General features: G+C 34.9%; 1 protein-coding gene across 6 annotated transcripts in view; it reads left to right on the forward strand.

The window, feature by feature from the left end:
* TMTC3 (transmembrane O-mannosyltransferase targeting cadherins 3) overlaps window positions 1-19,180 on the forward strand; it is a 35,754-nt gene that overhangs the window by 13,409 nt on the left and 3,165 nt on the right. For all 6 annotated transcript variants that reach the window (XM_049792428.1, XM_049792427.1, XM_049792429.1 and 3 more), the window contains 10 exons: window positions 2,718-2,817; window positions 3,518-3,633; window positions 5,343-5,515; window positions 6,383-6,635; window positions 12,306-12,454; window positions 14,798-14,918; window positions 15,539-15,650; window positions 16,380-16,483; window positions 17,671-17,840; window positions 18,638-18,864. In XM_049792428.1, coding sequence (XP_049648385.1) covers window positions 2,718-2,817; window positions 3,518-3,633; window positions 5,343-5,515; window positions 6,383-6,635; window positions 12,306-12,454; window positions 14,798-14,918; window positions 15,539-15,650; window positions 16,380-16,483; window positions 17,671-17,840; window positions 18,638-18,864 — 1,525 coding nt within the window. The remainder of the gene's footprint in view (window positions 1-2,717; window positions 2,818-3,517; window positions 3,634-5,342; window positions 5,516-6,382; window positions 6,636-12,305; window positions 12,455-14,797; window positions 14,919-15,538; window positions 15,651-16,379; window positions 16,484-17,670; window positions 17,841-18,637; window positions 18,865-19,180) is intronic.

Genomic DNA, 19,180 nt, shown 5'->3' on the forward strand with positions numbered 1-19,180 from the left:
GGGTTAAAAAATAATTTTTAAATTTCATTTGGTTTTCTCTTTCTTTGAAAAAACATGCTTTAAATTTCAAAGTTTGACTTTGCCGCTTTGTAGTAAATGCGATAGTATCTTTACAGGAGCATTAGCAGTTGCTAGTGACTTACATTGCTGGCTTGTGGCTTAGATCATCCTATGTAATTTTATCATTTTCATTGCAAATATGATGATTCTTTATCGTGTTTGACCTCTCAGATTCCGTATGAGATAACAGTAACACAGTTGCTTTTAGTACTATGCAATAGAGTTAGTAAAAAGTATCATACAAATCCTTAAAAAAATTGCATAATGAAAGCTTGTTGTATAAGACAATATATTACAAAGTTATGAAATACAGTTATGGAGCAATTTGGTAATAAGTGTGTAATCCCTGATATTGGCCACATGAGGGCACTTTAAGACTATGTGATTGGTAGAACTTGGTGCTGTACTTAAAGTACTTAAAGACTCTGAGATTGAAGTGCAATTGTAATTGAATTTCCCTGCTGTTGTACTTAGGTACTTAATGAAGAATCCATTAAGGGGTTTTCTTCCTCATTCCCCCACCTTTTTCAATTTCAGCTTTCTGCTTTTGAGAAGCAGTGCATTTTATCCTTTCAAGTGTTTGCATTGAGAATTCTGCCTAACGTGCAAACAAGAAAGGATTCTTAGAGTTGGCATTTGAGACACGCACATGTATAAAAGGCAAAACAACTGGAAGTTTCCATACATGGAAAAGAGGAGGTAATAATGACCTGTATTTTAGAAATGGGGACTTGGGTGCTGATTAACTTACTCAGACTTTAGTGAAAACTCAAAAACAGGTTTCATTCCCAGTTTTTATGTCATTTGATGACACCTTTTGTATCTTGTATAATTGAAATGTATCTGATTTGAATTCCTCCAAATTAGTCTCCTACTTATTACTTCCCTGCACAAGAGTTTGAAACAGCAGATGCAATTCATAAACATTTCAAACCTTTACCTATCTTATAATAAATGGATTTTTCCTGGAAAAGTTAGCAGAGCAGGACAAATAAAAAAATAATTTTCTGCTTGACTTCAGAGAGAAGCTGGACTCTTGTGGTGGTAGTGGATCATTTTCTGAGGAAGAATTTTTGAGGAAATGGGTTGAATAGCAGCATCATAGTTTCATTTGTCCTTGTCTTTAGAATTCCAGTTCAGTCTTCCTAGCTACTTTGCTACTGTTCTGGCCAGAGGCATGTTGACTGCCTTTACAGCTATGGGATGTGAAGTAACCTTGTGAATGCTGGAATTTTCTCTCATAAGTCACCTTTGTATCCAGAAATAGAATCTCTGTTTTGTTGGCAGGGGACTGTGGAGGCACACCAGCACACTTACTTTACTAATGATCTCTCTCAACTAATCTACAGACAAAGTTCTCTTGAATTTCTGTCTTAATGCTGGACAACTTTGAAACCCAGACCAGGAATCCTTGAAACATCTTAAGATGTTTTGGAAGCAAACACCTGTATACTATTAAAAAATGTTAACACAAACTCTGAAACATGCTTTGTCAGTGCATGATTCAGTGAGTCCTTTGGTAAACGTACAGTAGTCCCAGTGGAAGCACCAGAACATGATTTCGGATTCAGATTTGGATACTTTTCTTTACACTGTGACCTTGGATATTGAGTTACTTTCTCTTTTTTATGCTGTGCTGGATCAGTCATGCTTGACCAAGAATGTACCTAGCAATAAATACTTCCAGCTGGGTCCGGATGGCTGAAAGTCAGTTTTCAGCATCATCATAATTAAATGGTGAGCTATGAGGTTTCCTTAGCCAAATATGACTGTCTACCTTGGGATAGCATGCCATTTTTCAGCCAGCTTACTTGCAGAATTTTGGATGCAGAGGCATTACAGAAGAGGACAAATGAGGAAGAAAGGCAGGCCTAAACGGTACTGTGGTCAGCACAGTGGTTACTGCAGTGACTTGTCTTCCATCTCTGGTTCTTGGTTGCAACTTAGAGTTTTTGAAAACAGCTCCTGAAATGGAAATTAATCTGTATTTCATTGGGGATTCTGAAACAATCTTCTCCCTTATGGATTATAGCACTTCTCTAAATTTTCATAAAATCCATGCCAACCAAATTATCATTCAGAAATTCAGACCTGTAGTAAAGCTTGAGTAATTCTTTAACTCCATTGCACAGAGCTTGCCATCAATTTATTTGTAACTCTTGACTGCTCACCTAAGAGCTGTCATAGCACCGGTCAAGAGAATGCTTCTTTCAGATTCAGATCTGTTCACCCAGAAAAGGTATGAACAGGAATAGCAATCATAGTTTTATATGCCACTGTATGTAGGATGTATATATACAATGGTTTGTGTCAGGCTTCACGTAAAGCTTCTATTGATGAAAGCTAGTTTCTTCCAAGTATTATAAAGAAAGCAGTTGTTATCATGCCCAAATTCTGCCTCAAATGCTATTTGTGGCTGGTGTTACTAAAGATAAAAAAAAGTGCATCAGCCAAAGGTGGCCACCAGCCACCTGTATCATCCTGTTCTTGAATTCAGTACTGATTGAACTGAAAGCAGTCTTACTGTTCTTTGCCTTTTTTGCTTGGTTTACAGATCTTGTTTATGCATATCTTGATAGTATATCAGTCATGCACTATTCCAGTACTAGAATGGTCACTAGAAGAATAATCTTTTTTTTTCTTCTTTTTCTTTTCAGGTAACTGGAGTTGTGGGAAGAGCAGAGCTTTTATCATCTATCTTTTTTCTAGCTGCTTTTTTGTCATATACAAAATCTAAAGGGCCAGATAATACCATAGGTAAATGTTTGACAAATATATACATAACTTAATTTCTGTATCACTGATAATAGAGCTCTTAAAATGTTAATATGGCTGTACTTGTTATTCAGCAAGTGTGTACAAAAACCCCTTTAGCCCCAAGATACCCAAGTAATAGTACTTTCCATTATAAATTGCCTTTTTTTTTTTTCTTCAAGACGTAAGCACTTTTTCACTTGCTTTGTGACACCTAGAGCAGGGGACTCTTGCACTGACTTCTGTTAATGCAAGTAAGTGAAAGTATGCTGAGATGCCACAAACGTTCACAAGTAAGCTGCAAAGTTTCTGTGGAGATGTAGGAGGCTTGCCTCTTTTCCAGAGTCAAATTGACCTTGTGAAAATTCATGACTCCCTATAAAATATTCCATTTGAAAAAGTGTTCTGGTGAATTAGGAAAGATTGGGGTTTTTTGTTTTACTATCATAGATTAGTCTTTTGCCTTTCATTTAGTTCTTTCAATTTAAGGGAGGCAGTTTTAAAACTGACACATGTATATTGTTTCCTGTAGAGTAAAACTGGTCTTCTTCCCTTTAATAACAATTGGTATACCAAATAGGTTTATAGAACATAGTATGTTCAAACATGAAGAACCAAAGTCTTCACTTTTTAGGTTATTTTACTAAATATTTAGTTTTGTTGTAAGATAGAACATTTTCAATAACGTTTTCTTTATTTGCAGTGTGGACTCCAATTGCAGTGACTGTGTTTCTAGTAGCTGTTGCAACATTGTGTAAAGAGCAAGGAATAACAGTGGTGGGGATATGCTGTGTGTATGAAGTATTCGTTGCTCAAGGGGTAAGCTGTTGAAAATTAAATTGGATTTCTTCTCAGGAATTCTGTAATGAGACGTTAAGTACTTTGAAGTGTCATATTTCAGCACTGATTTTTTTTGTCAGTTCAGGCTAACTCTATAGTTCTGTTACATTTTTCAGAATATTTTTTTTTTTAATCAACTAACGTTTAACATGCATGGTTCATGGTGAGGGAATCCAATGACTTCTAAGTTGTCCTTTACATGCTATACAGAGATGTTACCAAATATACTCAGTAAAGAATTGACATGTCTTAATGAAAACCTAAGGTTTTAGTTGACTGAGGTTTGCAAAGACTAGCATGTAACAGTCTTGATTAAAGTCTCAGGTGCATAAAGATGGGAGATTATTTGGTTTTAATTCCTGTAGTAAATAGAGAACATATTATATACAAATGCATTTCATCACATTCTAATGAATAACCAGAAACTTTAGAGTAGTCTTATTTGAATCAGTAATAGCCTTATGAAATTTGTTGTTCTAAGAATAGCTTTAAATTTAACTTCTAATCTGATAGGTTTCATCTTAAGCATTGATAAGTCCTTAAGTTAATAGTAACTTCTTTTGTTTAGAGAAACAAAATGTTTTTGCAGTGAAATAGTTCTTGGCTTTTTAATCGTCAAACCATATGCAATTTAAAAATGTATGATTGCATATTCTAAGAAAATTTTCTGGTTTACTATTCCTTAATTACTTGAAGGAATATTTTGCAAAAACAGCACCAGTAAAAGCGAAAAGATTATTTGTCTTGGATTCAAGGCCAAAATACCAAAATCACATTTTCTTTGTGCTTATAGAAATACGTGTGTTTGTAACTTGCCTTTGCAAGACTAGTGAATAAGCATATAATTTTCAAACTGGATTTCTGAGGAAATCACCAGTATGTGACCATACTTTTCAATCCACTCTTCCTTTTCTTTTAGTAACTTTTGATCTCATCCTCAATTTCATGAAATTTTAACAAGTTTGTGTAAGTCAACTGAGTATAAAAGATAAAATCCAAACTGAGGCTTCTTCTGAGGGCACAGGTGTGGCATGAACTAAGAGTTTGACCAGTTCTCAAAACCCCATCAATATCTGTAGTTCAGCCACCCAGTATATGTGAAGCAATAAATCATTCCCAGCACATGACATGAAGACATAGGGAAAGAGATACATAGGGAAAAACTTAGGGTATGTAATAGGGAACTGTGCAAGATTATAATGTTCATGAGGCAGAGAGAGATGGGTTACTGCAATAAAGGTATAAAATAGAAATCCAAGGCCAATCAGGAAGTGAATAGTATTTCTACTGTTCCTGAGGAATTTTGTTTATAGGACAAGTTTTCAGAGGGGCTAATTCTAAAAATAGTGACTTCTTTTCTTCAAAACTTATTTCATGGTCATACTTGATTTATTGAAGTCTCTGAAGATGGTACAAATTTTTTAATCTGTCAGTGCAAAATACAGGACTAGAGGCATAGAAGTTCAGCTATGATAATGTTAGCAAGAATAATTGAATACAGTTGTTTTTCTTAGAATAGTGGACTTCTTTTGGGGGGTTGTCATGAAAGCTCTAAAAAGGTGACTTAAGTAACTATAGGGAGTAGGCGTTTAGAGAAAACCAAGACACAAAAAAAGTAAGGTAGCTCATATTTATCTAAGGGACTAACGAGTACACTGTCTGATTATAAACACTTTTTTCCTTTGCAGTACACCTTGCCGGTGTTGTTGGACACAGCTGTACAGATTCTTCGAGGGAAGGGCAGTATTCCTTTCTCTATGCTCCAAACACTGTTGAAGCTCATAGTGCTAATGTTCAGCACACTGCTGCTTGTGGTTGTCAGAGTCCAGGTTATCCAATCTCAACTTCCAGTGTTTACAAGGTAATAGTAAAGTGTGTCTTATTCACAGACACTGGTAAATAAGATGTGGTTTAATAAGGTCTGAATGAAATGGCCAAAAATACATCAACTTAAGTGTTTATTAACTCGTTTTAATATCGGTAAGCAATGACTGTACAATATCAAATTTTTTCTGAAATTGATAAATGGTATATATCAGTGCCTGTTTACAAGAACATCTGAAATACTGAGATATCTGAGCAGGCATTAATTTTTAAAAACTTAGGATTGTTAGTTTGTCTTAGTAATTCAGAAATTAAATGTTTTATTGGTAAAATATTTTGTATTGTCTATGTGTTTGAACCTTGGTTGAATACTCCAAACCTCTTAATAAGTTTTTCCTCTTCTGCATACAGAATATTTTTTTGGTTTTAGGTATGTACTATGCAGAAAGCATGGTTGACTTCAGGTACAATGCTTGAAGCTAAGTGTATATGAATAACGTTAGAACTGAAGAACTGTCGTTTATCTTAAAAGTGTCTGAGCAATGTAGAAATACAAGAATCTAATATTATTCCTAGAAAAATGAGGCAAAATATTAAAACCACGAACAAGGACCACTGAACCCAACTTTAGGTGTAAATTATTCTGTTTCTTCGAACTTAGGTTGACTATATCCCAAACCAGTTTCTTAAACTTGGAGGAAGCTGTCCCCCACACTAAGACGAATCATTGTGCATGGTTCCCAAGTTACACACCTGACAAATTCAGGAAGATTAGGACATGGTACATGTCTGTAGTTGGTAGTTCTAGCTATGAATCTAAAGTTTGCTGGCTTCTGAGCACAAAATGGGTCAAGACCATATCTTTTTTCATTAAAGCTCCTTTTTCTTCTTTCTTTTGCTTTAGGTTTGATAACCCAGCTGCTGTTAGTCCATCCCCAGCAAGACAGCTGACTTTCAACTACCTCCTCCCTGTAAATGCTTGGCTGCTTCTCAACCCCTCAGAATTATGCTGTGACTGGACAATGGGAACTATTCCTCTCGTGGAGTCTTTGTTAGATGTTAGAAATGTTGCCACCCTTACCTTCTTTTGCTTTCTGGGATCTTTGATTGTCTTCAGTCTCCGATACCCTGGGGATTCCTCCAAGACTGTATTGATGGTATGAATGATGCATTGGTTTTGTCCTTTTTTTAAAGAGTGTAAGTGGCTCAGGTTGTTTGGTTACATGTCTAATCTGCTGTGACCCAGAGATATTATATGCATCTCCTTTTGGGCTAGAATGAACACATGAGAAAAGAGGAAAATTGTAGCAACAAAACTGTTAAATTGCAATGAAGTATGTGACTGTGTCAGGGATGAGGAGAAGAATAGATGAGATGAGAATAAATACGCCCTTTGTTATATATTTGCAAACTGTATTGCAGCCTTTCTCAGGTATTCAGAACTCAACTAGCAAACGGGGGTTTTCAGTAGAACTTAAATATGTTTTAAGGATCGGAATGCATTTCCATCCTGCAAACTGTCTACCATATTTAGATGTCAGTAGTCATGCCGTGTATTAGCAAGATTTGATTTTCTTTGTCATAGGTATAAAAAAAAAGGACATATTTTGGCACTTAGGAATATAAGTTTTCCTCTTTTTTTTGTTGTTCTTTTAACAAAGGCACTTTTCTGTAGTCTTTTCCATACTCTAAGGAAAAAGTAATTTTGTCAACCTGTAAGATCAGTTCCTGTTTCTCAGTATTATATGACCTTAAAACTGAAATGGATTAACAGGAAAGAATAATTTGGAGGAAAGGGAAAGGAGCAAATGAGCAAGTATTTCTTTGTCCGAACACAGTCATGTTTTTGAATGCTTCCATTGCAAATTTTCACAAGATTAATGATTACTTGATACCATGTTTTTTATTAAATCAGTGGTGCAATTATGTGTACAACAAACCTGCATGCACAGATCTTAGTCTGCTTCAGAAATAATGTACTTTTTTAATATGTAACTCAGCCAACAAAAGTTTCAGATGGGTGGGAATATTTATGCACAATTTAAGACTAAGGATTGCTTCGCTGATCAGCTGAAAAACTTTGATTCATTTCAGAGAGACCTAACAGTTCTGACTTGTACGGTTTTTCTTGTCTTGTCACTGGAGCAAGGGAATTTGTTTCACTAGAAAATCTGTGAAAATGATCTATAGTATTGCCGATGAAGCCTCTTGTCCTGAATTTGGAAACTGTATGAAGAAAAGAAACTTAGGTACCTTATTGATATAATAAATGTGCAAGGTGACATACCCAGAAAAAAATGTTAGAGTTTTACAGCACTTAAAAAATGTAACAAGAGTAGTTTAATCTTCCTTCTTACATAAGCTGAAACAGTTTTTCTCCACTGCAGTGATGGCAGTAAAAATGTGTGTGGGGAGTGGTTCATTTTTTTTCTTAGAACAGCTCTTGAACTTTAAGGCTCTTTATTTCCCTAAATATGTTTACTCCCTACCCACTAAAGCTCAGAAGAGGAAAGGGTTAATGGAATTGTCAGCATACATTGTTGTAAGTCAGTTTTTGTTTGAGGGTAGGTTTTTTATATTTATTTTTTATTATTCCAAGTGTTTTTTATAGGAAGGCTCTTCCGAGATCATTCACTCAGTGTGCGAGTCTGTGTCTCTTAACAATATAATCCTTGTTTAATGAAAGTAATTTTCCTTTAATATACACCTATGTTGTGTATATAACCTTCAGTATGATGCTGGTTTTTTTCAGACGTAATATCTAAGTGCCTGGAAGCTAATTTCTTAGGAAATGAGAGTGCAATGTTTTATATTAAAAATTAATTGTTATGTACTATAACATGCAACAACACTGTAGGCCAAAACCTATTTCTGCCTTCCAGTAAGCCATTAATGTCCTCATGTAGACTGGGTAGTCTGCCAAGAGAGAGAGGGGGAGAAAACAATTTCTTTCTGATGGCTTCTCAGTCTCACTTACCAGAGAAATCGTAGTACCATCTTTAAAGTGAAGAAGGTGAATCTTTATTTAGTGATACTAATTTACGCAGATTATGGCAATGTTCCAGATAACTGTGTTGAATTACTAACTTTAAAAACCCCTTTTTTTCACATTTGGTTCTCAGTTCTGCCAATAAAAGCCTGCATTTGTGCTGGTCAAAAAAAACTACTACCCTGGCAGGTATGAATTCTGTGTGCTATCCATTGGGATGCCACATGGTATTAGTATAATGGTGGCTTCATCACAGCTGGTACCATGATTGACCTGTTTGATATTTCACAGTCTAATGAGCGTCTCTCTCAAGGAGTAATAAAGGGCTTTGTAAAGAGCTTTTGCCATTACAAATCTCTAGCATGTTTTGGCTCTTCTGCTAGCTCAGTGAGATCCTGAGGTGTCACACTGAAGCCTGATCTAAGGGAAGAGTCTCAAGTTACTTTTTTATGAGATCACAAAAGGTACAACTTTAGACCTGCTGCAGAATTAAGTGTTTATTTGGACTTTGGGAGGAGGAAAAAAAGAAAAGGCAAAGGAGAGGGATACAAAATGCAAAAGAGAAGGGAGGTCACAAGTATGCCTGAACGTGTCTTTCTGTGTTTGCTGATGTGGATATGGATTTGGTGCTGTACTGCTTGAGGGACAAGACAGAAAAAGGGATTCTTTCTCTCACTTCTTCATGTGCCAGTGGACATTTCACAGTTCTCTCCAAGTACCGTCTCACAGGATGAACTCAGTACTGGGAGATGAAAAAGTTGAAGGACTCATTTTCAGTCAGTTTTCATCTGTTTGATACCAGTCATCTCTAGAAAAAATAAACTCGGTAAGTGGGTACGTTATGTTTTATTTTGTCTTTTAATTTTTGCCATAGGTTCTAAAATTGTCTTTTCAGAATAACAGAACTAGGAGAGGATAAAACAGATAAAATGTCTTTTTTTTTTTTTAATTAACCAGCTGACAGTATTAAACTACCAAAAGATGGGATTGTATATTATAATTCAGAACACATGCTTTGACTGGTTGGTGTCATTATGCTGCTTGAAGTAATTATTCTTATATTAGTAAAGGACACGCCCTGGAAACAATGTATGAGCAGCTAAATTCTCTTATGTTTTCTGTTTACTTTATCCCTGTGAACAGTCAGATAACTTGACTGTCGGACTAAGTGGCCTTTATAAATAGGTTACACTATACATACTGAAAGCGTTGAGTACTACGAATAGTACTGATCTAAAATTACTTTGGTGGCTTTTCAGTAGGTTTCAGAATCAAGCTTTGATCATGGCCCTTGTTCACAGAATTTCTTGGGTACAGGCATTCCTTTGCTGGCTGGTGAAATTTCATAACAGCTTTTTAGTATCTTTCGGTATTTTTTAAGTGTCCTAAACAAGGGTGCTTCACCTCCCTTCTGATAAGACAGCACTCCATGCTACTTAGCTGCAAACTTCGGCTTGTTACTGTGCAACTGTCAGGAACAGACAGGTATCCTTAGGGTTCTTGGAGTAAGTTTTTAACAATTTTAAGTGTTGTACCAAGACATCAGTACTTCTAAATTTAACAATATTTATTTCTCTTACTCCCTGTGCTTGAAATGTTTCCTTGTGAACTTGTGACTGCTTACTTAGCAGTTCAGATACTCTTCATAGCTTATGGTCGTATTTTAGAGTTTTGTCATATGCTCTTTTCTTCCTGCATACTTTAATGGTTTCTGTCTTTTTTGTTGTGTGTGGTTTTTTGTTTTTGGTTTGTTTTTTTTTAGTTGCCTTGACCAGGATATTTTTTGAATGGAGCCTCTACATTTGCTGAAGGACTATGATAAAAAGAAAGAATAGATGAACAGAAGAGAAGGCATTTTTATCTGCACTAGGGCTTTGATTCCAGTGCCCAAGAAATTGTATTTGAAGGACAGCGTACTAAGGAGAGGCAAAAGGATCTTAAGAGAAGTTCGGCAAAACATTGCGTAACGTTTGTTGTCAGAGGACTTGCACAGAGAAGAACATGCAAAAATCTTTTTAGTAGATGCCTAGATCATAAGCACTCAGTGGAGACCGAGCACTTGCTATATCAGCAGCAGAATCCTTTCCACTCAAATCCAATGGAAGGAATTGGCTCTCACTATACACCTGTTGACCTCATGGAGCTATGCGACCAATGTCCTTACTGTATTAAAACGAAAACAAAAACCCCTGCATTTTTTGAGCAATAATATAAAACAATAATTTTTTAAAATCTTAAGAGGTGACTTCTTCAAATCAGTTTATCAGAAGATTTCATAAAATAAGTTAGTTAATTTAAGCCTATCTACAAGCTTTACATTATAAAGCTGGAGTTTATTCACATTGCAGTAAAAACACTTGCAGAACAGCACATTGTTAGCTAAAGCATACTTTGAACGTGCTTTTGTACTCAAATGCATTTGGCTGCTCAAAACAATGAAATACAGAATGATACCCTCACTTTCCACAATCCACCCCCAAAAGTGTAAAGGCATTTCTTATGACTAAACTAGAGGACTGGCTTGGGGATAGCATGATGAATCCTGCATTTCAAAAATCTGTCTAGAGTTCTGTATTGAGGCTTTTACTTTTACAGATTGGTAGGTGCTCTGTAAGGAGCACGTACTATAAAAATGTAAAGGAGAAAGGGAGAGGAATGTGAAATGGCATGAAATTAAATTTTGTCCTCAAGTAATCAACATATTCTCTATATTGTGCTTGTGATTTCTTCAAGCCTCAATTATGTATTTATTTTTGTGTAGCTTAATGAATTGCTGTGCATCAGCTGAGCTGCGTTAATGATCCATGCGCATATTCTTGGCCCCTTGAAATATGAGCTAAAATGTTACTTGGAAGTTTTAAATCAGTGTTGTGTTTTTATATATGAAATCCTAGACTGACTTTCAAACTGGATGTGTTAACTATTTTAGCATGGAAAAAGCAGTTAAAGTTATGTTTAAATCTAGACAGAAGGTGACAGCCAGTTGTATTGAAAATGTCTAGAAAATTCCTCTTTCTCTCTTCAAAGAAACGTTCCATTTCTGTATGGGTTTTGTTTTTTGTAACTTGGAGGCCAGATATTTTTAAATAATTATTATTTTCTAGTACCAGAGATTATAAAGCTGCTATTTAACAGTCACCTAGGACTTAAAGCAAATGGCCATGTCCACTTCCTTTGCAGCAGATGGATCTCTCTGTCTTTTAATAAACACACCTTTTGTTAGGATGTCTGTCACCAACCTAAGAGCTGCAATTATGCAGTTCTTAAGTTCATTGTCATTTTAGATATTTCAGGGTGTACTTAGTGCACTATCTAAACACTGATGTTTATTCAGTGGCTGATTCTGATTTTTATGTTACTGCTTCACGTTTTTTGCAGAAACTCAAAATGCACTTTATTGTATTTTTAAAAATAACTGCTTTATGCATCATATGAGCTGGTATAGATTTTTAATTGTTACAAAAGATAATGTCCAAGGTTCTCAGACTGTCATGGTTTTGTATGTGGAACTCTTATTAAAACATTGTGTTGAATTTGATCCTTTGATCCTAGTCTTTTGTTATACAGCTGCTCTTTTCTGTAGTATAGAAAAGCAAATACACTTGTAGGCCCTTAATTAAGTAATAGTGTCATTTGCAGGTTAAAACTTGCCATGTTCAAAATGGTCTCAATGTAAAACAGATCTTGATTTTTAAAAGAAAAAAGCAAAAACCCAAAGATCTACTATGTATGTCTGTTTTTCTGGGATTTTTTTTGTAATTGCTTCATAATTTGTTTCTTGGGTACGATTTGTCACTGCCTAATCTTGATTACTAATTCATTTGCGTTTCTTTTCTAGGCACTCTGCTTAATAGTGCTACCATTCATTCCTGCTTCAAACCTCTTTTTTCCTGTTGGATTCGTAGTAGCAGAACGAGTGTTATATGTTCCTAGCATGGGATTCTGCATTTTAGTAGCACACGGATGGAAGAAATTATCAAATAAAAGGTAAAGTGGTGTTACCTGTGACTGGTGTAACTCATCTCTCTTAATTTCATAAGATAACTGTATTTATAACTGCAGGCTTCCCTGGTAGAGCTCTTACCAGTATGAATTTATTACCTTATAGTTCTTATTCTCTTTCAAGTTCTTAACACAGAGTAATGATCAAGAAACCATTTGGCAGTCGTGTGAACAAATGACAAGGAAGTTCTTAGGAGACCAGTGAATTATTCTGAGGGTATTATGACATTTAATTAAGTATATATACATGCACATACATGTATATACATATCTATATTTTATATAAATATAAGCATACATATTAAAAAAAGCCTCAGACTGCACCAAACATTTTTAGAACGCAGTGTAACTTAACATTACACATTGCTACAAAATGTACTTTACGTATAAGCCTAGTAGTATAACCCATCTCCTTTTTTTGCAAAGAAATACAAATATTTTCTGTTTAAATCCTAGACATTTTTAAGGATTAGGCAAAAAAATTTCTTGGCCAGATTTGATTTGTACTGTATTCAAAGATGATTACTGACTGAAGTTTATATAATGCATGTATATCAGTCCACAGCATATTAGAATATCTTTTACTGATTAAATTTTCAGACATGCCATGCTAGGAGTGGACATCAGAGCCATTCATTATTTGTTAACTAAAGAATTTTTTGGATAACAATTTCTCCTTGGGAAATTCTGCTCTAAAAGCGCGTTTTGCATGCACCTCTTTTTTTCTGTTATCTTCTACATTGATCTGCATGTACCTCCCTCTGACCTGGATGCTTTACCTTTGTTACCCCAATGGCATCCTAATGCTAGTTCAGACAAATGAAAAGGCAGCAATTCCCAGTCTTATGTTGTCTGCAGTCATTAGAGGTGAGGCCTTGCAGTATAACTTAACGCTAACAGATGCTGCCAAAGCTGACAGCACTGGATAATGAGAAACTAGTGATATCTTGTGGGAGTGAGGATAAAGTATTACCACAAGTCGCACTACGAGGCAGTAAAAATAGAAGTGATGTGAAAGAAAGCAAGGAACCGGGAGAGGGCGGCTGGGGAGAAAAATTAGGCAGCAGTGTCGTTTACTACAAAATTATTGGAAATTAGCACTCTAAAAAGTCTTGAGAGAGGGGGAATGCTCCTTGCTTTAGAAATGTGTGGAAAGAAAAGACTTTCTCATAAGGATATAGATTACTGTGTATGCCAGTTCTCACTGTTTGCTTTGCTATAGTTTTAGAATTTCTCTCTTAATTCTTCTGTTCTACTTCTTATTTTTAATATCTTTTAAAACCAAGCACCATAGTCTAAGTGTGTACGGCATTTTGTATATCTTAAAAATGGAAGGAAAAAAACCCCAAACCTTTCAGTTTTTAGCAAACCCCTGTGAAGTATAGAGTGGTGTGAACAGCTGTTGCGTAAGTCAGGTATAAGAAATAGCTGGCAATGGTGAATAGCTATATGTCTGCTCAAGAATGAGATTTTTAAAAACAAAATTATATTCATAATTGTAAGGAGGCTACTGGTTATTTAATGTATTTTTTTCATAATTAAATTAGAATTCAGAGATCAAATGACCAGCATGTTAAAGCGTATGTTTTATATCTGTTGTGGTTAAAGTCAGTCACGTTTAAACTCCAGAAGAATAAACTGCACAAAATCCAGAAGATTGTTCCGGACAACCTTGTCGGAGAGGGTGACTTCTGCCCCAATGTGCAGTTTTAAAAACAAAATTGCTGAAAAGACATTAAACCTTTCTGTTGTTTAGATGTGACAGTAGCACTGGGGGTTTATTTGCTTATGGAAGATTGGGTAGTCTCCACAGCAGACCTCTCTATTAAGATGTGTTCTGCAGGGTCAGAAAGATTGGGGATGTGCACAGTAAAGAATTTGTGTTGAATTGACTGATAGGAAACAAAAGGATGGGATGATATTTTAGTTGCTTTTTTAATTTTTTTAACATTTTGTACAGTGTTTTGAAGAATCTCACTGTTTGACATCACGATCGTGTTCATTGCCTTAAATTACAGATAAGCTCTAACAGAAGTATAATTTTTGTATATTTTTTGTTTACATTGCATTATGTGGATTGTATTTGTTCTTAAGTGAATTACATAGTGATAACAAAAAACTAGGTAAATAACAAAATTAACTTGAAATTGGACATTATTTCCTTTAAAATTTTGGAGTGCACCATTTGGTGATGAGGCATATAAATTGGAATATACCGTTCACAAATATGGTCCTCAGTTTATTTGCCTCCTAGTGTATGAGATACTTATTCTAGCCTAAATTAGAATTGTTTGTGTGCTTATAACAAATCTTTGTTTTATTTAATAGTGTGCTAAGAAAAATTTCTTGGATTTGTTTGGCTGCGGTACTATTCACTCATGCCTTAAAAACACTGCACAGAAACTGGGATTGGGAGTCAGAGTACACATTGTTTATGTCAGCTTTAAAGGTACTGTATTCTATTTGAAAAGGATAACGGAAAGTTTGTGTTGCTGTTCTTCTCAAAAAGCTGCAGCAGAGCATGGTAAAAATGGAGAGAAATGATGCTTGTTTTGCCACTTTTATTCCTACATTGACAGTGTTAACATCAAATTAGTTGCTTTTGGGAATGCTTTAAAAGCAGTGTGATGCACACATGGGAATTCATGTGCAAGAAATACATGATAATTTTTTCTTGTGTTAAAGCAGTTGAATGTAATCTCATATCTGGATGAAAGCATATGTTTCAATACAAAAATCTACAACAAGTTTGATGCATAGAATAATTTCTTCAATGTGCATATGGCGGGATAGAATAGTTTGTACAACATCGCATAACAATTACAATGAATTTTAAAACGTTTGGTATATCTAGGGGTAAATAACTTAAAATAAATGGATGTCGAGCAACAAGTTCAATGTAACCATTCTGTATGCAGTGTTTTGTTATTCTTAACATATAGCAGCTTGATGAAATCTGTCATTTGCTGTGCATTTTTACATCTTTTAAGACATAGTCAAAAGAAAATCAGTTGTTAATGTAATTTCAGCTTAATACCTTATGCACTGGTATCTTTTTTCTGGTTTTAGGTAAATAAGAACAATGCAAAACTATGGAACAATGTGGGGCATGCGTTAGAAAATGAAAAGAATTTTGAAAGAGCTCTGCAATTCTTCATACAAGCCACGCAGGTGCAACCAGGTAAAAGCTTTGATGTTGCCATTGAATGGCATCTCCGCATTCCTAGTATTTCAGTATGCTTAGCTTACTTAACAAAATAGTCTCAATGATCTGTTTTTCTCCAACTGAGCATCAAGCAATGTCATACACTAAGTTAATTGATCCATAGTTTTTGGAAATAAACTCAAGAGAAGTCCTCCAGAAGAGTTTCTATCTATTAAAAGATGCAAAGACTTTCCTTTAAAACGATTATTTGGATGACATTCTTTCTGTGTAATTTCTTATGAAACATAATTATTATTTAATTTTCTTATTTAAAACTAAGGAGGTGTATAAAAAAATTTAAAAATCTAGATAGTATCAAAGTGCACATTTACTCTATTTTACATATTGTTGCAAAAGAAGTTCTAGGTAGTACTAGACAACCTTTCCTTTTTCCTTTAGAAGCCTAATAAATAACCTTCAATTTATGTGTCCCTACTATAGCAAGAGATTAAAGATAGATATGTGAAAGTATGACCTCAGATTTTTTACAATTTCCCAAGTAACTTTATAAACCATCTTTGGTTCATGGCTAAATTATTAGCTTCATAATTAAGATTTAAAATAATATAGAATTGCTTTTTGGTGGTGGTGGTGGTGGTCTTTCTGCAGTACCTGTACTTCATGCTACTCTGAAGGTATAGGTATTTATTTTTGTGATACTTAGTTCATGGATGTATTTGAATTTTCATTCTTTTCTTTATTAAGATGATATTGGTGCCCACATGAATGTAGGAAGAACTTACAAAAACTTAAACAAAACTAAAGAAGCTGAAGAATCATATATGATTGCTAAATCATTGATGCCACAGGTAATTAGTAACTTTATTTTATCTACCACCACAGGAGGGAACTCTTTGAGACCTATATTCCTGATACCTATTTTGTATTTTTCTTGAAGCTCTGTGTTGCTGTATACTTTAAAGTTGTTAGGGTTTTGGGTTTTTTTAAATCTGTCTATTAAAAGAGTGGGTTGTATACAATCGTGGCTGTTAAAAAAATGCTGACTTGAAACTTCTTCAGTAAAACTATTTTAAGTTACTTTTTATACTGCTCTGGGGGTTTTTTTTGCTGAAATTGAGGATATAAAAGAAAGCAGCAGTTAAAAATGTACACCTACAGTTTCTAGTCACAGTGGGTTTATTTTCACTTACAGCTAATACATTGATGATGACTGAGTTCCCAAGAGAAGTCTTAGATGCAGCACTGGAGGTTGGAGAAGGTAGCCACAGCAGCAACAAAGAAATTCTTTGCCTGAACATATTTTTAAAAACAAGTGCTTTGTTGCCTTTACAATTTGTTAAGTTATATTTATACCTAAGAAATACTACTTATTCTAGCTCTGTAGGAGAAAGAGAGGAATATTTTGGAGAATGTATGAAGGTAACAAAAGCTGTGGTTAAAATGAGGCTGACAACAAAAATCAGCAGTCCCTTGAGTAGAAGTATGGCATTAAAAAGTTTGTATTGTGAAACAGTATGAAGATTCTAGATGGATAAAGTATAAACAGGACAATGGTTGCAGTGTCATTTTCATCTTTCATGACTACTTTTCATCTGCTATATCAGTGGCTGGTAAAATCTTACACTTATCTTAGGCTGGAGGGTTAAAAAAAAAAAGAATGAAAATGTCTGATAGAATGTCAGTTTAGGCTTTAGGAAATATTCTTTGTCTGAATGGGGAAAGTTTTGCAAGGTCTGGTGTGTTTCTAATGCCTATCTGCACGAGCCTAATTAGGTAGTAGCAGAGCTTAATTAACTGATATGTTAAATATGATATGAGTCATATATTTCTTCATAGAATTAAAGAAGAAAAAAATATTCTGTTTATATTTTTGTATTATTATCTGGGAAAGAAGAGTTGCTACTTGTGATCACTAAGAGCCTGCACACTAATGTCCAGTGATACCCTAAAACAAATGTGATGAAGAGGAGATCTATATTAATTGTCTTTTGTATTCTTACTCATCTGTGTTTGGTACATATATTCTTTTTGACAGATTATTCCAGGTAAAAAGTATGCAGCAAGAGTTGCTCCTAACCATCTGAATGTTTATATTAATCTTGCAAACTTAATTCGAGCAAATGAATCTCGCCTTGAAGAAGCGGATCAATTATATCGACAAGCAATTAGTATGAGGCCAGATTTCAAGCAGGCTTACATCAGCAGGTATCTTTTCTAATTTTAGAGATACATATTCTTGAATAAACATTCATGTATTTGAAATGCTATGAGCAGTATTTAGTTCTTACAGTTGAATTAGTTGCTGGATTTGATTCATTTTCCAAATGAGAAGATGAAGATTTGGGGCAATAATCAGTTATGCATACAAGCCCTGTTCTTTTAAATTCCTGCTTCAAATGGTGTGTTTCCCCATAGGCTGTGTATTCAAACACTGTAGAGCAAGACGCTTCTGTTAGATTTCTTTATGAATCTCAAACTCAAATTTCTAATCTCCTAGTTTAGTTTTGAACTAAAAAGCTTTTGGTTAGTCTGAATCGTGGACCTTGCTTTATCCTTCTTTGTTAAAGGTGGTCCAGAAAATGCAAGACTTAACTATAAAGCACATAAATGACAGCTAAATAGATAAGAGTAATGTAGCTGTAGGTATTGAGGCTTCTGTTCACTTCATTTTGTTAGTTGTGATTCCCTTTGGGACTTAGGGAGGTACAAAGATGCCTGAACTATAGCTGTTGCAGTGTAATTACAGAGCCAATATCAGGAACCCTTGATCACTTTTTTTGTTTTTTGTCCTGCGTATATGTTTGTTCTAAACAGACTTTTGAGAGCTGAAAGCTTTGGGAATGGTATGTAAAGAAGGTCCTGCATTGTTTTGTGTTTGAAACAAACAAAAAACGCTGTTATCTCACGTCTACTGTCTATAGGAGGGCAAAGTTTTAAAAAAACTCAATTATTTTCATATTAGTGTGAATAAAAGTTGAAGCTTAAATCTGATTCTTCAACAGGGGCGAATTACTTTTAAAAATGAATAAACCTCTGAAAGCTAAGGAAGCTTATCTTAGAGCTCTAGAACTAGACAGAACCAATGCAGACCTGTGGTACAACTTGGCAATTGTTTACATTGAACTGAAAGATCCAACAGAAGCCCTGAAGAATTTCAACCGAGCACTCGAACTCAACCCAACGCATAAACTGGCATTATTCAACTCAGCACTGCTAATGCAGGAATCTGGTATGTTAGTTGTCCCTTATAAATGCAAGTACACAATATTTATATAGGATCCATACTATTTAATTTTTAATGAACTGGTTTAGTTTGGGAAAGCAGAAGTTTGTAGCATCATCAAGGAAGAGACTGTTTATTGTAATAGTCAGCTTTGTATTTTATTGGTGCCATAGGGAATTTGTGCAAAGTGTATGTATACCTTAGCTGATCAGCCGTTTTACAAATATAACATCTTACACCTATAAAAAATAGTGTTACACAAACATCTTCAAAATTGTTCCTGTATAATCTTAAAAAAAACATATTTAGTAAAGTACGTGTA

Source organism: Accipiter gentilis, chromosome 34 (assembly GCF_929443795.1).
Source record: "Accipiter gentilis chromosome 34, bAccGen1.1, whole genome shotgun sequence".
NCBI classification, from domain to species: domain Eukaryota; kingdom Metazoa; phylum Chordata; class Aves; order Accipitriformes; family Accipitridae; genus Astur; species Astur gentilis.